This window comes from Patiria miniata, unplaced genomic scaffold (genome assembly GCF_015706575.1).
Source record: "Patiria miniata isolate m_02_andy unplaced genomic scaffold, ASM1570657v1 HiC_scaffold_1, whole genome shotgun sequence".
NCBI lineage: Eukaryota > Metazoa > Echinodermata > Asteroidea > Valvatida > Asterinidae > Patiria > Patiria miniata.
The window spans coordinates 30,426,828-30,448,258 of NW_024037047.1; the positions used below are offsets into that span (position 1 = coordinate 30,426,828).

The window sequence follows — 21,431 nt, forward strand, 5'->3', positions numbered from 1 at the left end:
TGTGACCCGTACCGTGCGTAACGTAACACATTGCATTAAACACCATTCACACACAAACATGACAAATGAGGAAATTAATACGTCGGCGACTGTCGAATAAATTTAGAAAAATAAAGTAGTAAATCAAATTGAGATGTAGATAGCAATGTCGAGGAGTCTTTGAAGACGACCACGTCTCAGCTTCACGTACTGGCATGTGCTATTTGGTCAGTTTGTGTTAATTTTCATTGCGTTTAATTAGACTTAAATTGACAAATTGAATAGGTACATCGGAGTCATCAAGGAAACTACGCGCTGGTTCATCCGGTTATTGGAATTTGGCCTTTAAAAATTAGCATACAGACTAACTGTACCATGGCATTAGTAATAGTATGGAGCATGGACTATATGGGCGCAATGGGAAGGTGTTTACCTTGAAACCCTCCAAAGATTTGAAAGAAATTATGGTTCTCAGATACTAGTACTAACTGGGGCGCTAGAATGTAGAATACATGTTGACATTTGGGATGTGGTCTGTCGTACAAGCTTGTTATGTTAGCATGGTTAATGGTAATGGGTCTAGTTCTCAGATGGTTCTACCAACACCAAAAGACGCAGAGACCAGCTAGTGAAACTGAAACTAGTGAAAATGTCACTGTCACTCAGTGTCAGTCCTCTGTTGTCATGGATGTTTATTTGTGCTGATTTTGCTAAAACCTGAAAGAAAAATCATTTCTTTGTATTATGAATTTGTGTTGTTGTAGGCCTATTATAAATATCTTCCTTATTTGTTTGTATATGTTGGGCACAATCGGTTGATTCTGTAGGATATCTCAGACTTTACTTAACATTAAATTAAAAAATCCTCCAGAATTGTAAATTAGAAAGAAATGGTGTTGTACTGGTGGCAGCGGGATCGACTGAGTGATAGCGTCATGATCGACCGATAGCGCAACGCAATCGACCGATGGCGCACATCGACCGAATGCGCCCAACGTAAACATCTAATCATCTTATTTTTTAAGAAGTTCCTGAACTAGTCTACTTGAATATGTCAAAGTAGGTTTTAAATTAAAGAGAGTTTGTTGGATTATTTATAGTCCTTTTCCTCATTTTATTTTCTATTCTTGTACTTAAATTGTAGACACTAATATTAAAATTCCATTCATTTCGAAACCATAACTTGGTACATGTATTAGTTATGGACAAATATTAATTCTCTTCCAAAATGTGCAATGTTTTACACATAGGTGTCCTAGTGTGGTGATTATATTGCTGTATTTTCAGACCAGTACTGGAGCATGCAATGTTTAATCATAGAGCAAGAAAGTTTCTTGCTCTATGGTTTAATGTATGTTCCATCTGGAATCTCTCGTTGTCTACAAATTACAAGATATTCAAAATATTTGGACTAATCAATTCTGATCATCACTGTGCCTGATTTTCGAGTAATGTAATGAAAGTAACCTGTTTATTAATTAGGTCATTGAACCCAACATGTCAAAGTCATTCTGTTTTTATATGAATTTTCTTGACTGAAATCTGTTACTCTACTGTTTCCATTTCTCAGACATCCCTGAATTTCAGGGACAGTGGGACACTATATCCAGACAGTCTCTAATTCATGACAAAACCTCCTTCGGCTCAGCTGAAGCGCAGGTGATAGACACATTGTGCCACATCACACAGCGATATGATATGGCCACATGTACATGTACATGTACAATCAGTTGCACATGTCTGGCCATGTGCACAGTCCCCATTGTTGTGTAACCTGAAAAACATACATAGTAGGGGTGTGTCCTAAGGTATGCCACAGGCCAGCCTGAGACAGACCAATGGCTGAGCTGCATTGGTCAGCTACATGCAAATGAGCAAGGTTCTGACCAGTCATATCACAGTTATATGCTAATAAGGACAGCCTGTTATGTAATAGGTGGAAGCTGCTGAATTGGCATGTCTGGTGATGTTTGTTGTGTTGTTGGAATTATCATATTGGACAGTTGTATTGCATTGGACGTGTGAATGTGAATCTCTGGAAATTTGATCAGAATTGGGCAAATGTATTTCTTTCTCTGTGGTCATAGTCATGATTGAATTTATCTGATATGGACTCGTGCATGTTGGGTGTGCTACTGTGGTAAGTCCGTGCTCATCTTAATTAAAAACAGAACTGGGTTCTTAGCTCATTGAGATGTATTGCTTGTATTCCTTAGGTGAAAAATGGAGACAAACTGTTTTGAAGTTGTGTATAATAACCAAAGTGCTTTAAACAATAGTTGCTAAATCCAGCTTGATTTTGTATGATTGTTCTAGCTGGGAGAGTTTTAGTAACTCAATCTGTCTTAGATTTCAAATGCTTTGTGTTTGCATTGCGAGTCTGAGACTTTGGCGATTAAAAGGAATACAAAAGAGAGCAGGTTGTTTATGTGCATGTATATACTTATCTTGAGCCTTGAGATATCTGTGGAAAGAATGTTGCATATCCTGACGCCACTTTTTTCTTCATATATCATCTCAGTAAAGGTTAGTTTTTGCAAATATGTTGAAAAGACATGAATCTGGGACTGAGAAAGATTTCCAATGTTGTTAGGAAATACTTGAAATAAATTTGTCTTGATGCGCCATAGACTTTATACACAACGCTAAAATTTAAAAAGGCGTCAGGATACTACATTCTCTCCACATCTGTTGCTGATTATTATGTGTGATGCTGTTTGCGGTGTGTTTACATGACCTTTGAGTTATGCCAATGGTGAGCTTTGGCTTTCTTATTTCCTGATAGAGAATGTCACACAAAAAACGGATCCGCTAAAAATACATAATGTGCTGATTATCAAGTATATTTTTGGAAAGAATGTTGAATCTTTTTGCTGTGCACAAAGTCAATTGTGAGTTTTTGTCCAATTGGGAAATGTTATTCAGTTGCAATGTTATTTTTCATTTGTTTAATTATATCTGTGATGAAGGAATTGTATCTTTCATTTGTTGAATCATATCTGTGATGAATGACCACCAGCGTTGAGGTTATGTATGGTGAAAAAATACAGCATCAGATACTGTACTATATTAATTTCCAAAGGCAATTTGTGATTAGGTGTGCTAATTTTAGACTCTCGACCCAGAAAACATTATATTGCCCATTGAAAAAAAAACCTAAAAGTAGTAGCACTCAACTAAATTTGTTAAACCCTGAAAACACAAAGCATTTTTTTAACCTCAGCTCCGTGCATCCTCGAAAATCTACTTCTGTGCAGAAAAGGTTATTGGCACATTATTTGTATGTAACTTTTTAAGTTCCATGCAAAGTACTTAGGTAAATCTGATAGTAGCTGGGCTGTATCTTCCTGAAACCTTCAAAATCCTCAAAGGCGTCGTGATGGAGATCTGGGAGGATAAGGGCCTAATGGTAAAAATTGCGTGCATAATGTGTGCTAAATTTTCTTGTCATGCATCCTACAGAAAAGTTGGAGAAACTGCAACACCACCTATGCTGCCAGTTACACACAAGCTGGACCGGTTTACTTGTCTAAAGGACTGATCAGTGGATCAAATCCCCAATTCTGTGATGTACTACTACTCTGATGCCCTGTCACTATGACAACCGGTTGTCATGGAGACAGCCTTCCCTAGTAGCTTTCCAATCCTGATACTCTTAAAGCAGAACTCGGATATTAAAGAATCTTGGAATGAGATGTGGCCATGTAGGCGTATTGTCATCACCGTCCGAGGCTTTCAACTCTAAGATTGAGCAAGGATGACGATGGACGAGACGGATGCAGATATCCTCCTGGGCGCGCAGTATGGCGATGTCTTCCACAGCCAGTATGTCACCAAGAAATTGCTCGGCAGGTGAGTGGAGAAAATGATAATTTCCTTGAGACACATTGTAATAATTTGAATTAGTAATAAGGAAATCGAAGACAACTTTCTACACTGCATTTCAGTTTGCATGCACTCCTATACTTCTGTTTTCCTTCCTCCATGTTGCAACATTAATAACCAGGAAAGAGCTGGAGGCTGCACACAACGTTTACCCACACACATGCCTGATTTCATTCTATAATCAGTCACATGATCAGTCACATGATGATCAGTCACATGACGATCAGTCACATGATGACAAAATGGCAGCCGTCAAATTTTGAATCATGTGACTTCCTTCGTGAATCTGATTGGTTAACATGAATATATATCGCGTCCAGTGAAATCGGAGTGCTGCCCGCACACCCTTCCGCTGACATCTGATCCGGTGAAATCGGATGCAAAAAATCAAACATGTTTGATTTCATCCGGTCGCCCGGTATACGGTCCTATTTTCAGCGCACACCTGTCCGATATGTACGTCCGATGATCCGGTGAACCGGAAGAATCGGAAAAAAAATTGCTACAAAAAGACAGGACAGACAGTCAATGCACATCTTTCTAGGTACTGTATGTTTTGTCTGCGGTGAACACCCTTTTCCACTTTGCAGAATCCTTTCCTCCACTGCTGACCTTAATCGTTCTAAGTATGTCCTATTTGTGAATCTCTATACAGGGGCGTCAGTAGCACTGTCCGTAAGTGCATCCAACGGGACACCGGCCAGTTCTACGCTGTCAAGATCATCGACATCACCCAGACCGAGTCCCAGGCCGTTAAAGAGGAGTACGAAAATGAGGTGGCCATCCTACGACAGCTGTCTGGCCCGCCCAAACACACCAACATCAGTAAGAAGTCATTGCTAAGTCAGAGCGCCCTCTAGTGGCTGTATTTAGGCAGTGGCAGGCAAATAGCCCAGACTGTTCAGAGTTTATTCCTGGATAAAATCAGTTGTGGGCCATTATTTTCCTGGCCCAATAATGCCTTTAATACCCATTCAAACACGATTTGGGCGCCCTCTTCTGGCTGCATTGAGATAGTGGCAGGGGTAGACCTGACATTTTAGGGTCTACAATAAGGCCTTTTCACACTAGAGCCTCTCAACCCGAGTTGAACTCAACCCTGGGCGAACCCAGTGCCGTCCCGGGGTAGAGTTTTGATTTGTCAACCCTGCGTTCAACCCCGCATTTTTTCAAACTTGTTTCGTGCAAACCGAGCTTATTTTGTTCAGTTAGTGCTGTTTTGAACCCAAGCGAGACTTTCAACCTGGGTTGAAAATCAGACCAGGGTTGAGTTCAACCCGGGGGGATCAATCGATCTCAGGGTTGACGCAGGGTTGGCATGGGAATAAAAATGGTCAAGTGTGAAACGCTGCATATTTTCAACTCTTTACCTCAACCTCGCGTTGACCCTGAGATTTGTCTAGTGTGAAAAGGCCTTATGAAATATTTGGTTTGTTTCTTTTTCATTTCTGGTAATACTGCTGTATCGATTGGTCACCCTTCTCCTCCCCATCCCGAATAGTTTTTGCAGTGAGATCATTACTCTTCAATTTACAATTATTGACAATGGTGGTGGGCTACCCACTGCTTTCATATCCTTCACAGTATTTTGTGAACAGGATTAGTCATCATTAGCCAAAGTTTGTACCCAAAACACAAATAAAACCCATCCGTTGACATGCAAGGTGCACATACCATGGTCCAGGATATCGCATAGAAATCCTTCAGCTTGATCACGTGCAAAACTTGGTCATGTAGGCGTATGTGCTGAGAAAGTGTGACGTCACCTCCTCCCCAAGTCAAGCTCACTTCCTCGACAACAGTTCACACACATTTCTTAACCCTGCGCGGAGTGACCTGCGTACCCCGGGTACGCAGGTGACCGAATTTTTTGGGAAAAAAAAAAATTGAGGGTCAATGACGTTCACCTTCCATCTAATCTTCATTCAACCCATGCCAAATCAGCTGGTTCAATGAACTTTGCAGCCAGGGTTTCACCCGAGCAGTGTCAACAACCTTGGGACCAGGCCTCCTGCCAAGTCTCATTGAAACATATATAAACACCTGTAACTTGACACAGCCATCTCCCTTCATAGCTGCAAACCGCAGCCACCAGTCAATTATCTTTTAAGTGCCCTGTCTGGCAAATGCCTGGACACAGTCTGGCACGTGGCTTTTTGTTGTTTTGACATGGATAGGGTCTTGCGTAGTGAGGGAAGTACCTGCGTCCCAAAGGTACGCAGTTGGCGACTTCGGATAAAAATTTCTTGTAAACGCTGCGCAGGGTTAACACATGCGTTTAACACACACGATAACAGACAGCAATTTGACATCCTACTTTTACAGAGCATTTTCACAAATTAGTACCTGAAAATGGTTCACTGTCTTTCAGCAGATTGTCGCCACACTAGTTACAACCACAGTTGTACTTATATTGGCTTCAGAGAGGAGAATCAAGGCAATTATGAAATGGATTCACAACAGCCATAGCGAAGCCACGGTGTTCACTGGGCCATTGCAGTGCGCGCGAACCAGCAACCATGCTTGCACTGAGTTGACCTCTGAATGACGCCACGACTACACCAGCGATTTAACCCTAACTCCCTTGGCCTTTTTGCTAGGATGTAGCCTCAATCCTGCAAAATCCTCCAATTGGCCTCATGGAAAAATAGCATATAGCCTCAATCCTGCAAATTCCTCCATTATTTCTTGAATATGGTCCATGGAGGGGTGACCACTGCCTGAATCCTGCAAAATCCTGCGGCAGTGACTGTCAATATATGTTGAGGCTTGGTCAGTGACATCCTTGAGCAGTACAGAGGATTTCAATCAAGCATAATCCAGGCCTATATTTATGCATGGCCAAGCAAAAACAACACAAGGTCCGGCCCAAGACCTTGACAAAGTGCATCCTATGAAATCAGTTACGCACTTTTGCCATGTAACCTCAACCCTCCAAATTCCTCCACTTTGGCAAAGAGGATTTTGAAGGATTCAGGGCGGTTAGGGTCATTCCCATACATGTTGTACCCTTATTTGGTTTTGAATTTGGGATATGTCCATTGGCGTACAAGGCATAACAGTTGTGATGTAAACACAAGGAAGTACGATAGCACAGGAAATGATGCTGATGATGATTAATATAAACAGTACGCACATGATTCTAGTTATGATGATGTCATGCAGGATAAACTCAGTAGTTGTTATGATTATATACTAGGTAAACAAAATATAACCGTTTGCACAGTCACTGGAAGAGGATGGGATTGGACTGAACTCACTTTAACTTTGATTTCATTTCTGATTGTTGCTTGTAGTTGAAATGTTTGACTTCATCGAGACTCCATCTTACTTCTTCATGGTATTCGAACTGTGAGTACATGTATTTCATCCTTACAAATGCTTTGATAAAAATATTTTATAGTGAGCAAAATGAAACTTGACTGGCACAGAATGTGTCTTTATTAGTTTGTATAATTACGGGGATGAGCAAGAATAATTTGAAAGTCTGTGTAGCATAAGAGGACCCTGATAATCCACTTGTATAGAGTACTGAAGTGAACACATCACGCGCACAACTATGTGTGTAAAAGGCATTAGCGCGTCATTCAGCCTGTGAACCAACACGCGCGCGCGCTCCATTCGTTTTCTCTACACTTCCCGGTTCTAAATGACGTCACACTTCAGTACTCTATAAGGCTATTTCAATTAATTCCTCCTGACAGAACTTCTCAAAAGATGGTACGCATCCTTTGCCTTAATTTCCTTTTTGAATTCGTTTGGTGAACTACACAATATGTGCTTTCAAAATCTTATTCTGAGAATTTTGATTTGCGTTTTCATTCATTTTTGTCAGGTGTCCCGAGGGTGAGCTGTTTGACTATCTCACCAAATTCGTCACACTTTCTGAAAAGAAAACTAGGTAAGAAATTTGTGACTTTTGCGTCAAAAGTTTGTACTGTTTATCGTGTGCTTAGGCCAGCTTGCATAATGTGAATGTTAAGACAATTCTGTTTACACGACTGAACATCTGACTGACAGTCCAGAGTCGGACAAGTGTGGAAGGTAGCTCACACAGCTTCTTGCTTTGATGAATATTCAGCCAGGGTCAACCTACATTCATGGGTGTCGCTACAAGGTGGAGGGACATGGAGGGGTGTCATCTAAACTCCCCCCCCCCTCCCGATTAGTTGTTTTAGTCGGTAAAATTATAGTGCTCTCAGCAAAATTGTGTTTAGCGATAACATGCAAGATCATTTGTTTTGAACAGTGCTCCCAATGTATTTGGACAGATGGTGTTTTTCAGCTTGCCCCTCCTATCCCCCCCCCCCCCCCCCCCCCCCGGCCCCCCCGGCCCCACCTGGCCCCACCTTCTGATTTTGAGGTGTCCGTGTTACCTATCAAAAAACAATTCCTGGCTACCTGGCAAATTTTTCTCAAACCCTCCCCCACCCCACCCTTTTAAATTGGTCTGGTGATGCCACTCAACTTTATTACTAGTTAAGTTGTTTACATTGCTACGACACTACTGCATGCAGAAATACTGACCCCAATACTGACTCCAACTTGTGTTAGTCTTGCCAGTCAGCCTTGTTTGTCAGAAAAGGAAAGGAGTAAGTGTTTTTTTGACATAGAAACAAATGAAGTCTTAGAACTTGGGACAATTTTGCCTGTCCACATTCAATAAGGCAAGGGGAGAATGCAAAATTAAACAGACAGTAACTTGAGGTTTTACAAGGTTTCATGGGGTACCTCAGGGTTCAACCTAGAGTCTACTGCTTGATTAAGTTTGCGGTCTTCCCTAAAGTCTCCAGCCAACTTCCTATGGATTCTGTGTTTATTTGTTATCATTGTATGAAACGAAGATCTTTTTGTTTTGTTTGCCATTTTCAGGAATATCATGAGACAGATTCTAGTTGCTATACAATTCATCCATGACCATGGCATAGTCCACAGAGATATCAAGGTAAACTTTTTTTAAAAGACTAACTTGGCGACAGCCATTTTCTGAGGTGGAACCAGCCTTGCGCGAGTCGCGCTCAGGTATTACGCATGCACTCCGGGCTCCATTGACCAATAGGGTTACCGAAATGCGCACGCGTATTGTCTCTAAGAAAGCGTGCCTCGTCTTTAAGAATGCATGCATGCAGCATGCGCGCAGACGTGATTCAACCTCAACATGGCTTCTCATTTTGTTTGCCAAATTAGTTTATAGTCTACCCTAAACCACCCTAACCCTGCTGAATCCAACAGGGTCTAACTATGTCATATACCCGATGGAGCCTGTTGGATTGAGCAGGAGACCCCTTTGTATATTCCTGATGCAAAATGTTGGATTCAGCAGGCAACTGAACCGCATTATAACGCCAAGTTGGACTCCGTTGGATTCAGCAGACAACTGAGAATAAGGCACAGTGGATTGAGCAGGAAACTCCGGTTGGACTCTGTTGGATTTAGCAGGGTGGTCCTATCAGGAACTACTGGGGGGGGGGGGTTAGGGTTGGTAGAGTTGTACTCATTGGATCTAAGAGGGCACATCAATTGAATTCAGTGGCTCATGTAAGCATGAATGTGTATCTATTTATAGCATCCATAATCGTTAAGTTAAAGCAGTTTAAAACAGAACTTTGCAGTGATTTTTTTCAGGTATATTAATTACTTTTTTTTTTTACAGAATTTCGAACAATTAACAAAAACGCTCGAAGTTGGGCACTTTAGGGTTAAACTTTTCAAATTTCGCGGGCACTGAAAGAGTTAATTGCGTTAATCTATTTTTCTTTATTTTTATGTTCCACAGCCAGAGAATATTTTACTGAAGGAAAATCTGATAGTGAAGATATCAGACTTTGGCATGGCTGCTGTCATCAATGAAAAGAAACCACTGACAGGTACACACCCCTAATAACAGTCCTGAATCCTCCGTCCAATTTCAATACGATTTTGCACACCCCCTAGAGGGAGTTAGGGTTAATGTGGGGGTCACTACTTGCGTAGCTCCTGTGTTTGTCGATGTGTGTACCGCAACGGGGGGTAGGGATCTGGATCCCTGGTCAGGCGACGGTAGAGAGGTAGGCTGATGCGACACCCACAGAAAACTCTGACTCACTCAGTTTCAGCAACTCAATTTATTCTGTCATGTGTACATCTCCCAACAAAATTCCACTCAAAAAGACTCCAATAAGACACCTCTAACCTCTTGAAAAGACACCCTAGATAAATAAATAAAAGATTCACAAATACATGTACATGTACCCTACATGGATAATTGTGACCTGTTCTGTCAAAATCAGACTTTTCTGGGCATAAGGTCGAAAATGATATTTTTACATATTGTTAACATATGTTCTTTTTCCTTTTAATAGGTGGTTTAATTTTTGAAACCGGTCATTCCTGCGCAAAGTTATGCTATTTTGAAGTTCATTGTGTCGAAAAGTAGAAAACGGAGAAAATGAACGTCACAAAACAGTTATTTCTTTAACTGATATACCTTATAAAAATCATCAAAAATAGTATATGTAGAGTTCAAATTAGGGTTTCAAACTTTTATAATATATTTTAGACATGTTCAGGATTACAAATATGCAAAAATTTGAAAATCGATAAAAATCACCCCCACAGCGTTTTTTGGCCCTATCTCAATTTCAACTCCGCCCAGAAGCGTCTGCTTTTGACAGAACAGGTCACAATTATACTGCACATGTGCATACAATACATGTGATTACAATGCGAGTACAATACATGTGCAGCATGTCTACTTCAATGCATGTATAACTGTGCATAGCACTACACATACTAAACGAAATGCAACGTACACACTCATTATGCACAGTTAATGTACATTTCGACGAGGTAAAACGAGTCGTAAAATCACACAAAACAAATGACTTATAATTTGTGTCTCAACTCACCCACTCCAGGGTATTCAATGATAATACTACAGTAGGTCTTTCTCCAAACTGCCCGGTTCAAATACAAGACAAGACCGATGAAAGTGAGACCAGTAGTTGTGAAAAGGTACATGGAAAATGTGCTTGCTGTTCTAAAGCGCGCGAAACAATTCCTGCAAGCGAGGGCGCCCTTGTATCCACTACATTAAGAAATCATCTCCCAAATGTTAAATGTTCTGAAACATCTCTTCCAGTATTCAGTACAAGAGATATTTACCACTGCACATTGTGAACGTCATTTCACACATAGTAGAAGCTGGTTTTCAAGTCTAGAATTTTCACAAGTCTCACTACGTCCCTAGGCCCAGATTATCCAATAGGCACTGTAGGCACTGTACTGGGCCCAGCCTTATTCAATGACTCCAAACTCGAAAATGTTTGAATGATGATCTTTAGGTTTTAACTGGTTAAAGTGGTCCTGCCTCAGATCGCACCACAGAGCATCTGGAATCCATTTTTTTATGGCCCCTTAAACGGGCCCCGAACCCAACGCTGTTTAGGCTTCGCACTCGCACTAGTTCTGATCAAGATACACATGTATGTAACAACCCAAGTTTGGACTGGCTTGATTTGTACAGTGCTTTATTTGTACTTTATAGGATCAACATGAATTTGGTGCCGATGCCTAGGGCGGAGCCTACAGAACACTTGTGCCTAGGGCCTACAAAACACTTAATCAGGGCCTGTCCCCGTCACGGCCACATAAATGTCAACCACAAGTCAACCTCAAGTCCAGTAACAAATGGAAATGCACTTATCATCTCCCAAAATAAAGCTTCTTCTGAAATCTTTCTTTGGGATTGGTTTTCAAGTTTTGAATCTTCCTACATCGCCTGTTTTCATATACACAGTTCCGTTTAAAGGGTCCATGACATGAAGTTTACACTGGGACTTATTTTGTACAAATGTCCATTCCTCCGAAATGTTTGAAAACCATGACATCTTTTTTTGGTTAAAATTGTTAAGTCAGCTTTTTTACCTATAATAAAATATTCTATGATTAGGGCATCAACAATTCTGATGACGGAGCAGCTGTAACACTGAAATTTCTTTCCAGTTTTGCACATGTAATATGGAAATCGTATCAGCATATACCAAAAAGGCATCAAAACACCCTTGAAAATGAAAAAAATGTGATGCCATCAAGCTAAATGAGTTGTTTGTCGACCTTGGTCAATTTTTTTTGTTACAGATTTGAAAAGAGCACAATCTCAAGAGCAGCATTACTGCTGTGAAAATCGCATGCTGGTACCATCTTTAGTTCAGAAATGATGGAAGTCAGAACACCAAGAGATGTGATGAAGTGATGTGATAAAGTGGCCCTATTTATTTAGGCCTGAATCTCTAAATGAAAGTTCCCGACAAACAACTCATTTAGCGTGATCGCATCACAAATGAAGATTGACAATAAAAATAAATTATGGGACATAAAGGTGCACTAAAGGGATTGCATTAAAAAAGAAAATTCATTACATGGGCCCTTTAAATCTGATGGATAAAAACACATTGCAGCTTTTGAATCGTTCAAACCCTAAATTTTTGTTAATACTGTGGATTTGTGTATGATTTTCTTTCAATTTTCCAGAGTTATGTGGTACTCCTGGCTACATGGCACCCGAGACGTTAAAGTGCAGTATGAACCTAGACTGTGTCAAAGGTTACGGAAAGGAGATTGACCTCTGGGCCTGTGGGGTCATCATGTACACACTGTGAGTGCTGTCATTGTTAACGCTATTTATTTCTGGTATCGAAAACAAGGCATTTTAAACAAAGAGACAGCTGCAGTGATGACAATGAACAAATGGTCACCAAAAAGTAAAAATTATCTGTGGGAGAACCCATTGCATGAGGTAGCAACAAAACCTTATCCACATGATGAGTTTGGTGGGATTTGAACCCGGGTCACAGAGAAGGAAGGCAAGGACCGTGGACCCTAGCCTGACCGAGTTTGAATTTGGTGCAAAATTCTAGTCATACTTAAAGGGAAAATACAACATTTGCAAACATAGAAAAAATAAAACGGCCAAGTTTTTACGAAATACCTTACAGGATGTTGGTAAATGACAGTCTAAAGCATCCTGTAAAATTATGGCACCTGGTGTGAAGTCATTTTCAAGAAAGTTCTATTTTTGTATACATTTCCAGCGATGGTCGGCCGACCACAATAGGAAAAACCTAATTATTTTTCACTACTGCTCCAAATTTACCATTTTCTAAAGTCCAAATTTTGTTTGCTATTGGTTTCATGTTCATGCATGGGTGCAGGCCAGCTAGACTGGTTCCCTTACCGTACAATTTTCCGGCATCTGTAAATTGATCCATTTCCTCTTCAGTGGAGTCAGGGAACCAGACTATACTTGAACATTTTTGTTTTCTTGATTTTTCCAGCATTTTCGAAAACAAAACTTCAAACATGTCAGTGTAACAATAATTTGATCTATTATACTAACCCCTCAAATAGTTCATTTCTGAAAATTAAAGCAAAAGCCAATGATGTACATTCCCTTTAACGTTCCTACCTAAATCATAAGAAACCGTTGCAATTCTATAACAATTCATACAGGCAAGTATATGTGTGTATCTATTTGACATACAGTTCACATATGATACTTTCTGTGAAGTCTTAGACAATACATTTCAATAGTCCTAATGACGACACACTTTGCGTACGTGTGCATGCATGCACTCTCCTATGAGAGCCAACAAATTGTGACGTCATTAGATCTTAGGTCTATTAAAATACTGTTGCTTGAGAAGGCAACTTCTATATGCAGGCAAGCAAATTTTCCTCGGATCTGCTGATTTCCTCTTTTTTTTACTTCTCATGAATGCCATTACAAATTGAAAAATACTGTACAAAGTCTGGTGTGGTTTGGAGTTTCCTCGTTTTTTATTCTAAATTCCCAGTTGCATGCCTGCATGTATATGACTGGCCCTTTGTATTGTCAAGAACAGTTCATATTATGAACATGTACATCCTACCCTTTTTGTAATTTCAAGAGTTGTTTTCGGAGACTCGACACCTGAGGGTTCTTGACAAACAAGCTGGCATATTCTTGCCCCTGGCATAGCAGAATCGTATTTCTCCTAACATTTTCATGTCCAGATTGCATAAATTGCAATAAAGAACTTTGAATCAATTATCACTTTTGTGTAAATAAATCCACAAGCAAATCTAATACAAATGAATCCCTGCCGTGTTTTTCATCCAGTCTAGTTGGATGTCCGCCGTTCTGGCATCGACGTCAAGTGATCATGCTGCGAAGCATCATGGAGGGGCGGTACTCGTTTGGCAGTCCAGAGTGGGAGGACGTCAGTGAAACAGCTAAAGACTTGGTAAGCTCCCCCTCCACCAGTCAATCTTAGGCTGCATCCGAATCAGCTGTCTAGAGCTAGGTCTAGGTCTGCGCCCATTGAAAATACGCTGACAATAGACGTAGCCGTAGCTCTGGAAGCCCGTTTCAGACACGGCCTTAATGAGATTTGGCAATGACGGTAAACTGTAAGTCATAACTCTAAGGCCGTGTCTGAAAACACTTGGCTTCAGCAGGGAATAACACCCACGCCTATGGAAGCCACTGGCTAGCGGCTGCAGCGGCGTGTGTTATCCCAGCTGTAGCCAAGGGCTTTAACCCAAACTCCCCAGCCTAATTTACTAGGAACCATACCCATTCTGGCAAATTCCAACAACCACATGGGAAATTGTACACACACACTGTTGGACTTAGTTTCTGGTGGTATGCCAACCCCAGTGTAAAAGACCATCAGTTTAGGGGTACTGTACCTATCCCAATAGATTTAAAGGGAATATACAACATTGGCAAACACCGAAAAATAAAACAACCAAGTTTTTACAAAACACCTTACTAGGATGTTGGTAAATGACAGTCTAAAGCATCCTGTAAAATAATGGCGCCTGGTGTGAAGTCATTTTCAAGAAAATGGTATTTTTGTAAACATTTCCAACGGTGGTCGGCCGACCACCGTTGGAAAAACCTAACTATTTTTCAACTACTGCTCCAACTTTACACTTTTTTTCCAGTCCAAATTTAGTTTGCTATTGGCTACATGTTCATGAATGGGTGCAGGCCAGCTGGACTGGTTCCCTTACCTTACAATTTTTCGGCATCTATAAATTGATCCATTTTATCTTTAGTGGAGTCAAGGAACCAGACTACTTGAACATTTATGTTTTTCTTGGTTTTTCCAGCATTTTCGAACACAAAACTTCAAACATGTCAGTGTAACAATATTTGATCTATTATACTAACCCCTCAAATAGTTCATTTCTGAAAATTACAGCAAAAGCCAATGATGTACATTCCCTTTAAACAAAACCTGCTGTTGAACTTTGATAGGTTGAGTTCGGTTAGGGTTATGGCCTTAAGACATTTACAATTCTTGTTAGGACTCTTTCTATGCTTTTTTATTATTAAACATAAAAACACCCTTGATGAGTAGAGGTCACAGAGTGGTGCCTCAACTATTCCAGCATGGTCAACATTGCCCTTGTGGTCTGGAGCATTGAGTTCATGGTCTGCGGGTAATTCTGCAGGTTGTGGGTTCGAGTCCAGCCTGGGGTTGTAGTGCGTGTGTCCTCAGGCAAGGCACTTTGTCACTCATTGCTTCTCTCCACCCAGGAGTAAATGGGCACCTGTGAGGGCAGAGATGGTTATTGTGGTTGATTGTAGCTGCTTTGCGCCAAAATGGCAGCATCGAGCTGTATACTCTCCAGGGAGCTGAGATGGTATTTGGAATGTTTCATTAGCCCAATGAGCAGGGTAATAATTATGTAGCGGCTTGAGCACCAATCGATGGATACATGTACAAACGCTTTATTAATATGCATGACAGGCGTGCAACTTTTCCTCGGATCCGCTGATTTCCTTGTTTTTAAGTTTTCATGAATGCCAATACAAATTGAAAAACACTGTACAAAGTCTTGCGTGGTTTGGAATTTCCTTGGTTTTTTTCCTAAATTTCCAGTTGCATGCCTAGCGTTATTATTACATACGAGGACAGACAATACCCCTAAGCTTCTAAAAATTCTATTGGTTGTTATGCCATGTTGTCCAAGAGCATGCAGCTTCAAATTGTACACATGTCAATGTTTAACTTAATTTGATTCCATTTAAAGCTATAGTCCTCATTTGCAGCTATCCGAAAAGTAGCTTGCGTAATTATTGTTGAAAAACATACTTGGTTGAAAGATAGTAAGGGGACTAAACTCCCTGTGAAATTATTCTTTCTGGCAAGCTGTCATTTTGAAGTAATCAACAAAAGAAGGCCTTTCCAACGGTGCTTCTTAAGACGCACCGTAGGAAAATTTAAATTAGTAGTTCGTTTTGTTATTCGGCGAAGTGCGCGCAAGCATTGGCACGACGCACACGCACCCCCGGTTGCTATAATTCGTCAGATCAGTGCGCGACATCGCGTAGCTGCATTCGGCTCAGCGAGAACGTGCCTTGGACGCTGAATTCAGGCGCAATTCAAAACATGATTCAGCAACTTTTGATTTGAAATTGAGATCCTAGAATGCTGTCTTTCTCGGAATATACAGCTGAAGCTGAGCTGAAACTTTATCAGGTTAGTTGTTCAGTACCCTTCTTTAGATTTTGAGCACTTTTGTTGCTTCAAACGAACAAAATGCACAAATTACAAATGATGGACTATAACTTTAAGAGATCATAAGGACAATTTGCAGCAGTATTCCGAATCGATCTGAGTGGTACATTGGTCCATTTTGCCAACAAATTCTGAAGTTACGGTAAATTTGCAAAAAAATTATACCTTGTTTTATTTCTAGATAAGAAACCTTCTAGTTGTCGATCCCTCAGAGAGGTTGACGGCAAAAGAGGCGCTGCAGCATCAATTCTTCCAAATCTCGGACTCGCCTAAAATTGTGTTCACGCCGCGGAAGAAGTTCAGGGTAAGATTTTCTACCATTCTTTAAAAAAAGTTGTTTATTTAATGAGCATGGTGGTTTGATCAGCTTGTAGTTTTCTTCTTAAGAGTTTATTAGAGATTCTGATTGGTGTAGAGGGATGTAAACTAACTGCATAGTACAAACCACTTCCATCAGGAAAAGTTTGCCATTATTTACATAGGACATGGGGTACACTTATAGGCATATGATTGAAGTTAGAGACGGCGTTGTTCAATGTGGAATTTTTAATAAAACTGATGTCTCCGAAATAATTAATGACATCTGTGTCACTGGACTTATTTTTTTTCCATCTGAAATCTTTGTATGTCTTTTTTTTTTTAATGATGTTTATTTACTTAAAATTGTATTTTGTGCCGTGATGTTTTTGTGCGAGTAAACATGTATTTGTTTAGGTTTTTTTTTCTCAAAAAGTTTTTAAAATAATTTTGAAAAGATGACACTTGACGATTTGTGACTGCAACATTCAAGTCATGAGACTAGGGAAAATAGCCTCACAGCTTTTGAGACTTTACTTGCAGTGATAGTTCCTCCTTTCTGTGGTCTGACTGATTAAGTTTTCAACTTTGTATTGATGTGCAATTAATGCAGTGTGTTAGAATAATTGACCTTGTGTTGAGACTTTATCAGGGAGAAAAGCTGTCATGATGCGCTGGCTTATAATTCTTTCACTCAGAAACAGAATCAAAGAACAGCCAGTGTGTCTTAATTGGTCTCCATGAATTTTGACATGGGTGAAATATTTACACAAGGATAGAGTCTGTGTGTTCTACATGTTTTACGTATGAGAGGTCAGTCAAACTACAGAGAAGATAGAATCTGATTTTGGTAGCTATGAAACGTGGCAACCAGTACAATTTCAAAAGCTTGGGCTCTGCCTCTTCTTATTTTTGGCTGCAACTTTTCCTCGGATGCGCTGATTTCCTTCATTGTTTACTTCTCACAAAGTCTTGTGTGGTTTGGCATTTCCTTGTTGTTTCTAAATGCCCAGTTGCATGCCTGATTTGCATGTCAGAGATTTAAGATCCCAAGTCTTAATTGGGACTATCCCTAACCCCCTAGTAGTTCCTCAGGACTACCCTGCTAAATCCAACAGAGTCCAACCGGAGATTCCTGTTCAATCCACTGTGCCTTATTTTCAGTTGTCTGCTGAATCCAACGGAGTCCAACATGGCGTTATAATGTAGTTCAGTTAAAATTTCTGTGAAACATTACCCAAATTTACTTTGTGTACTTCTTACTATAGATGCAACACAATAAGAAAAGCTTTTGTAACGGTAGTCAGGTATCAAATGGAGCAGAAATGATAGCTTAGTTGTGTGGACGTAGCATTGACACGGTGTAAAACCCAAATGTCACACTTCCATTGAGTGATATTTACACCGTTACATCCACACTTGAGGTATTGTTTCTGCTATATTTGAACCCTGACTATACCAAAACAAAAGCTTTTCTTGGTGCTTAGATGTCCATTTGTAAATATGCAATGTCAATTTGGGTAATATTTTACATACGTGTAAAAAATGGCAAAAAAAGAATATTTGGATGTAACATTGACACGGTGTCAATGTTACGTCAGAATTAATACATTTTTGCTCATATTTTTGTCAAAGTACTTTCAAATGATTTCAAACTTTCTCAAGTATTGAAACACCCTAAGAGAAATATTATGTTGAGCAATTGTTTATCATTCATAGATACTTTTAATAATATAACCAATATGGATGTAACATGCACTGCTCCCCAACCCGGTGGAATGACCCATATGACATAGTTGCATCCCGTTGGATTCAGCAGGGTTAAGGTTAGTAAGACTTGCGATAATATTGGTCTGGTCTCCCATCTTCTTTTTCCCATAGGCTGCTGTCCTGGCTGTGTCCGTCATCTGCAGCCTGTCTCGCGGAAGCCTCCAACGTTCCATCCCCATCAGCCGGGCCCGGCAGAACCCTTACAAGGTCAAAGCCATTCGTAAGGTCATCGACACCTGCGCGTTCGGCATGTACGGCCACTGGGTCAAGAAGGGCGAGGTGCAGAACCGGGCCGCGCTCTTCGAACACTTGCCAAAGACGGACCTGAAGACCATGAAGGAGAACAATAAGGGCTCCCCCAACATTAGCCCCTCCCCCTCCTTCATTGGGACGGGGGTGACGTTTGGATTATGACTCCCAAGATTAGCGAGATCTCTTTTAATTTATTAAAATTAAAGATGGATGCTATGAGCTTCTAGTGCATATGACTCAATTGACCCAAGGAATGCTGTTCAAAGTTTGCAATTCAGAATTCAGATTACACCGTGTGCATCTCCCAGTTTGACTGCCGTGCCAAAAAAACAAGGTCTGTTGTAAGCCTATTTACCAAGATCACCAGCCGCCCTTCACAACAGCTGTAGATGCATCACTGGCTGCCTAAAACCAACGGATGTGGATAGCTTGGCTGGTATGTTGCTCCACCAGAGTTCGTAGATCAGCTGCCAGTAGATCTGAACGTAGTAGGCAAGTTGGGGACACCCGCCATCCCTGTCACTTCCATGATCACCCAGCCCCAAACCGCCCGAAGTCAAGGAAAGCTTCCTTCACACAGTCCAACCACCGTCACAGTCTCCTCAAGCAACTAGACTAGCCTTGTGGGAAAATAAACGCAGTGAGAGCCGCCACCACGAGCAGCTGCCAATCCCAACCAAGGAACAGCTACCACCTGGTCCCACGTGCGACTAGAAGACCTGGAAGTCCCTCAACAGGCTTCGTACAGGGATGGGCCGATGCAAGACGAACATGAGCAAATGGGGCTATGCTGATTCGGAACATCTGAATGTGGAACATCTGTACAATCCATGCCACACCTACTAAGATGCCCACTTCTTGGTGAGCAGTGCTGCCTGTAAGATCTAGCGGTGGCAAACGAGAAGGCTGTTCACTGTGCAAGAGCCTGGCCGAACATTTGAAACCTAGATGACGGACACGAAAGAAGACCAGCTCCTCACTCCACTACCAGCAACCAGGCTCATGTGGGAATCAAAGCTGGCAAAATTGTGCTCCCTGCAAGAATTTTAGACTGATACGCCATTGCTGACTGCATCTATGTGTTATCAGTGCACGTGGTGGTGTACAGAAACCAGACAAGACATCGCAGTCCAATCACGTTGCAACATGTACGCAAAGTGAAATCCCGACTCCCAAGTGACTCAAGTATATATTCCAATTCATAATGTTAAGATATATTGCTGTCAATTCGGACTGAAGAAAATATATAAGATGTGTGCTACACAACTTCACATCTTCAGTTTTGCCGAATTATCAGAAATGCTGGCCCCAGCCTAGGATGTTTCCTTTTTCATACGTGTTCCACCGATGGGCTGGGTTTTCAGTAGGGAAAAACAAAAATGAATATGACACGTTATTCCACTACAGAGTAATAGTTACCGTATTTAGGGTAATGTGAAGCTTCTATTTTATGGAAAATCACATCCAGGGTTTTTTGTAGTGACAGAACACCAAAGAATTAAAAAAAGACAGAAATCATACCGTCCTTTTCAGTTGTTGGCAGCTTGAAATTGAGCCCGAGTGTGAAATGAAGGGTTACTCAAATCCTCTCTTTTGAACTCTTTTAAAGGGACACTAGGTTCTGAAATCCCTGAAAATTATATGTTTTGGATTGTTTACTTAGCCTATTTCAAACATCTGGTTGAAATGAAACCAACCTAATGTCCCGAGAAAAGACGAAAAAACCCCCGCTTGTTTACATCGGACATGACGGAATACGAATATGTTTTTCGTGTCGTTCTCAGTGTACGATATACACGTTGTGCGTCTCGGGAACAGCGGTGACTAAATCACCAATGCAAAAAAAAAGTGGTTTCTTCAACGTCCGCAAAAGGCGAATGCTTTACGAATGAAATCACAACTAGCATCCAAACAGCTCGAATTTATGGGGTCGCAAAAGTGGACGCCGAAATAGGTTCTCGCACGCATAATACAGGAATAACACAAAAACGCCCAGTTTTGAAAGGACAGTTGTGTGGATGTTTATATCCTACTTTTCAATGTTATTTCCGATTAACAGCATCTCGTTCAAAGTGCGTTTTGTAGCCCAATTGGGCTGTTCCAGGACCTATAGTGTCCCTTTAAACCTCAGGGTTTGAATGGCCTGAATCTGTGCGAATGTGGCTCAATGTTGGTCCATTTTCTCTGATGAGAACCAATAAGGCAATGGTTTATGGACTATACAGTCTTCTAAAATGATTGAATGTTTCCAATCATTCAATGCTAAAAAGCCTGACGCCTGTAGGCAATGACGGTGAAATGTTTCTGTAAGTGGAGGGGTACAGTACATACGTGAACATGCTCAAAACAATCGCAATCACCCCAACGCAAACATTCCATCTTACGAATAGTTAATGCTGTACCCGCTGCTATGTACATTAGATTCGAACCAACCAACCGATCCCGTTAGCTCGGTGGTCGAGTGGTAAGACATCTGCACTAGAAAGCAGGAGGTTGTGGGTTCGAGTCCCACCGGAGTGATTCTTTCCAACTTTCACTCGGGAGGTAACACACTGAGTATACAGTATTTATACGTCGAAGGGAAAACCTATTTTGATTTACATCACCCCGACGCACAATTCCATCTTATGAATACTTCATGCAGTACCGCTGCTATGTACATCAGATTCGAACCAACCAACCGATCCCGTTAGCTCG

At 40.9% G+C, this 21,431-nt stretch overlaps 1 protein-coding gene across 2 annotated transcripts; it reads left to right on the forward strand.

Moving 5' to 3' along the window:
• Positions 1 to 24: 24 nt before the first annotated feature.
• Positions 25 to 20,243, forward strand: LOC119728512 (phosphorylase b kinase gamma catalytic chain, liver/testis isoform-like). 2 transcript variants are annotated; one of them, XM_038200786.1, is made up of 11 exons: positions 25 to 206; positions 3,442 to 3,831; positions 4,520 to 4,689; positions 7,161 to 7,215; positions 7,700 to 7,765; positions 8,737 to 8,809; positions 9,641 to 9,731; positions 12,376 to 12,499; positions 14,003 to 14,126; positions 16,597 to 16,719; positions 18,594 to 20,243. In XM_038200786.1, exons 2-11 carry the CDS (start codon positions 3,737 to 3,739, stop codon positions 18,894 to 18,896), a joined length of 1,224 nt encoding a protein of 407 aa, XP_038056714.1. In that variant the 5' UTR covers positions 25 to 206; positions 3,442 to 3,736; the 3' UTR covers positions 18,897 to 20,243. The 2 variants fall into 2 exon arrangements, with proteins under 2 accessions (XP_038056714.1, XP_038056722.1); XM_038200794.1 differs by lacking the exon at positions 25 to 206 and adding an exon at positions 1,977 to 2,119.
• The last annotated feature ends 1,188 nt before the right edge of the window (positions 20,244 to 21,431 follow it).

Excerpts from the sequence above, each read along its gene's own strand:
- LOC119728512 (XM_038200786.1), top strand. The coding sequence starts at position 3,737 with ATGACGATGGACGAGACGGATGCAGATATCCTCCTGGGCGCGCAGTAT. Across the intron at positions 8,810-9,640 it reads TAGTCCACAGAGATATCAAG|CCAGAGAATATTTTACTGAA; the intron begins GTAAACTTTTTT and ends TATGTTCCACAG. Across the intron at positions 9,732-12,375 it reads TGAAAAGAAACCACTGACAG|AGTTATGTGGTACTCCTGGC; the intron begins GTACACACCCCT and ends TCAATTTTCCAG.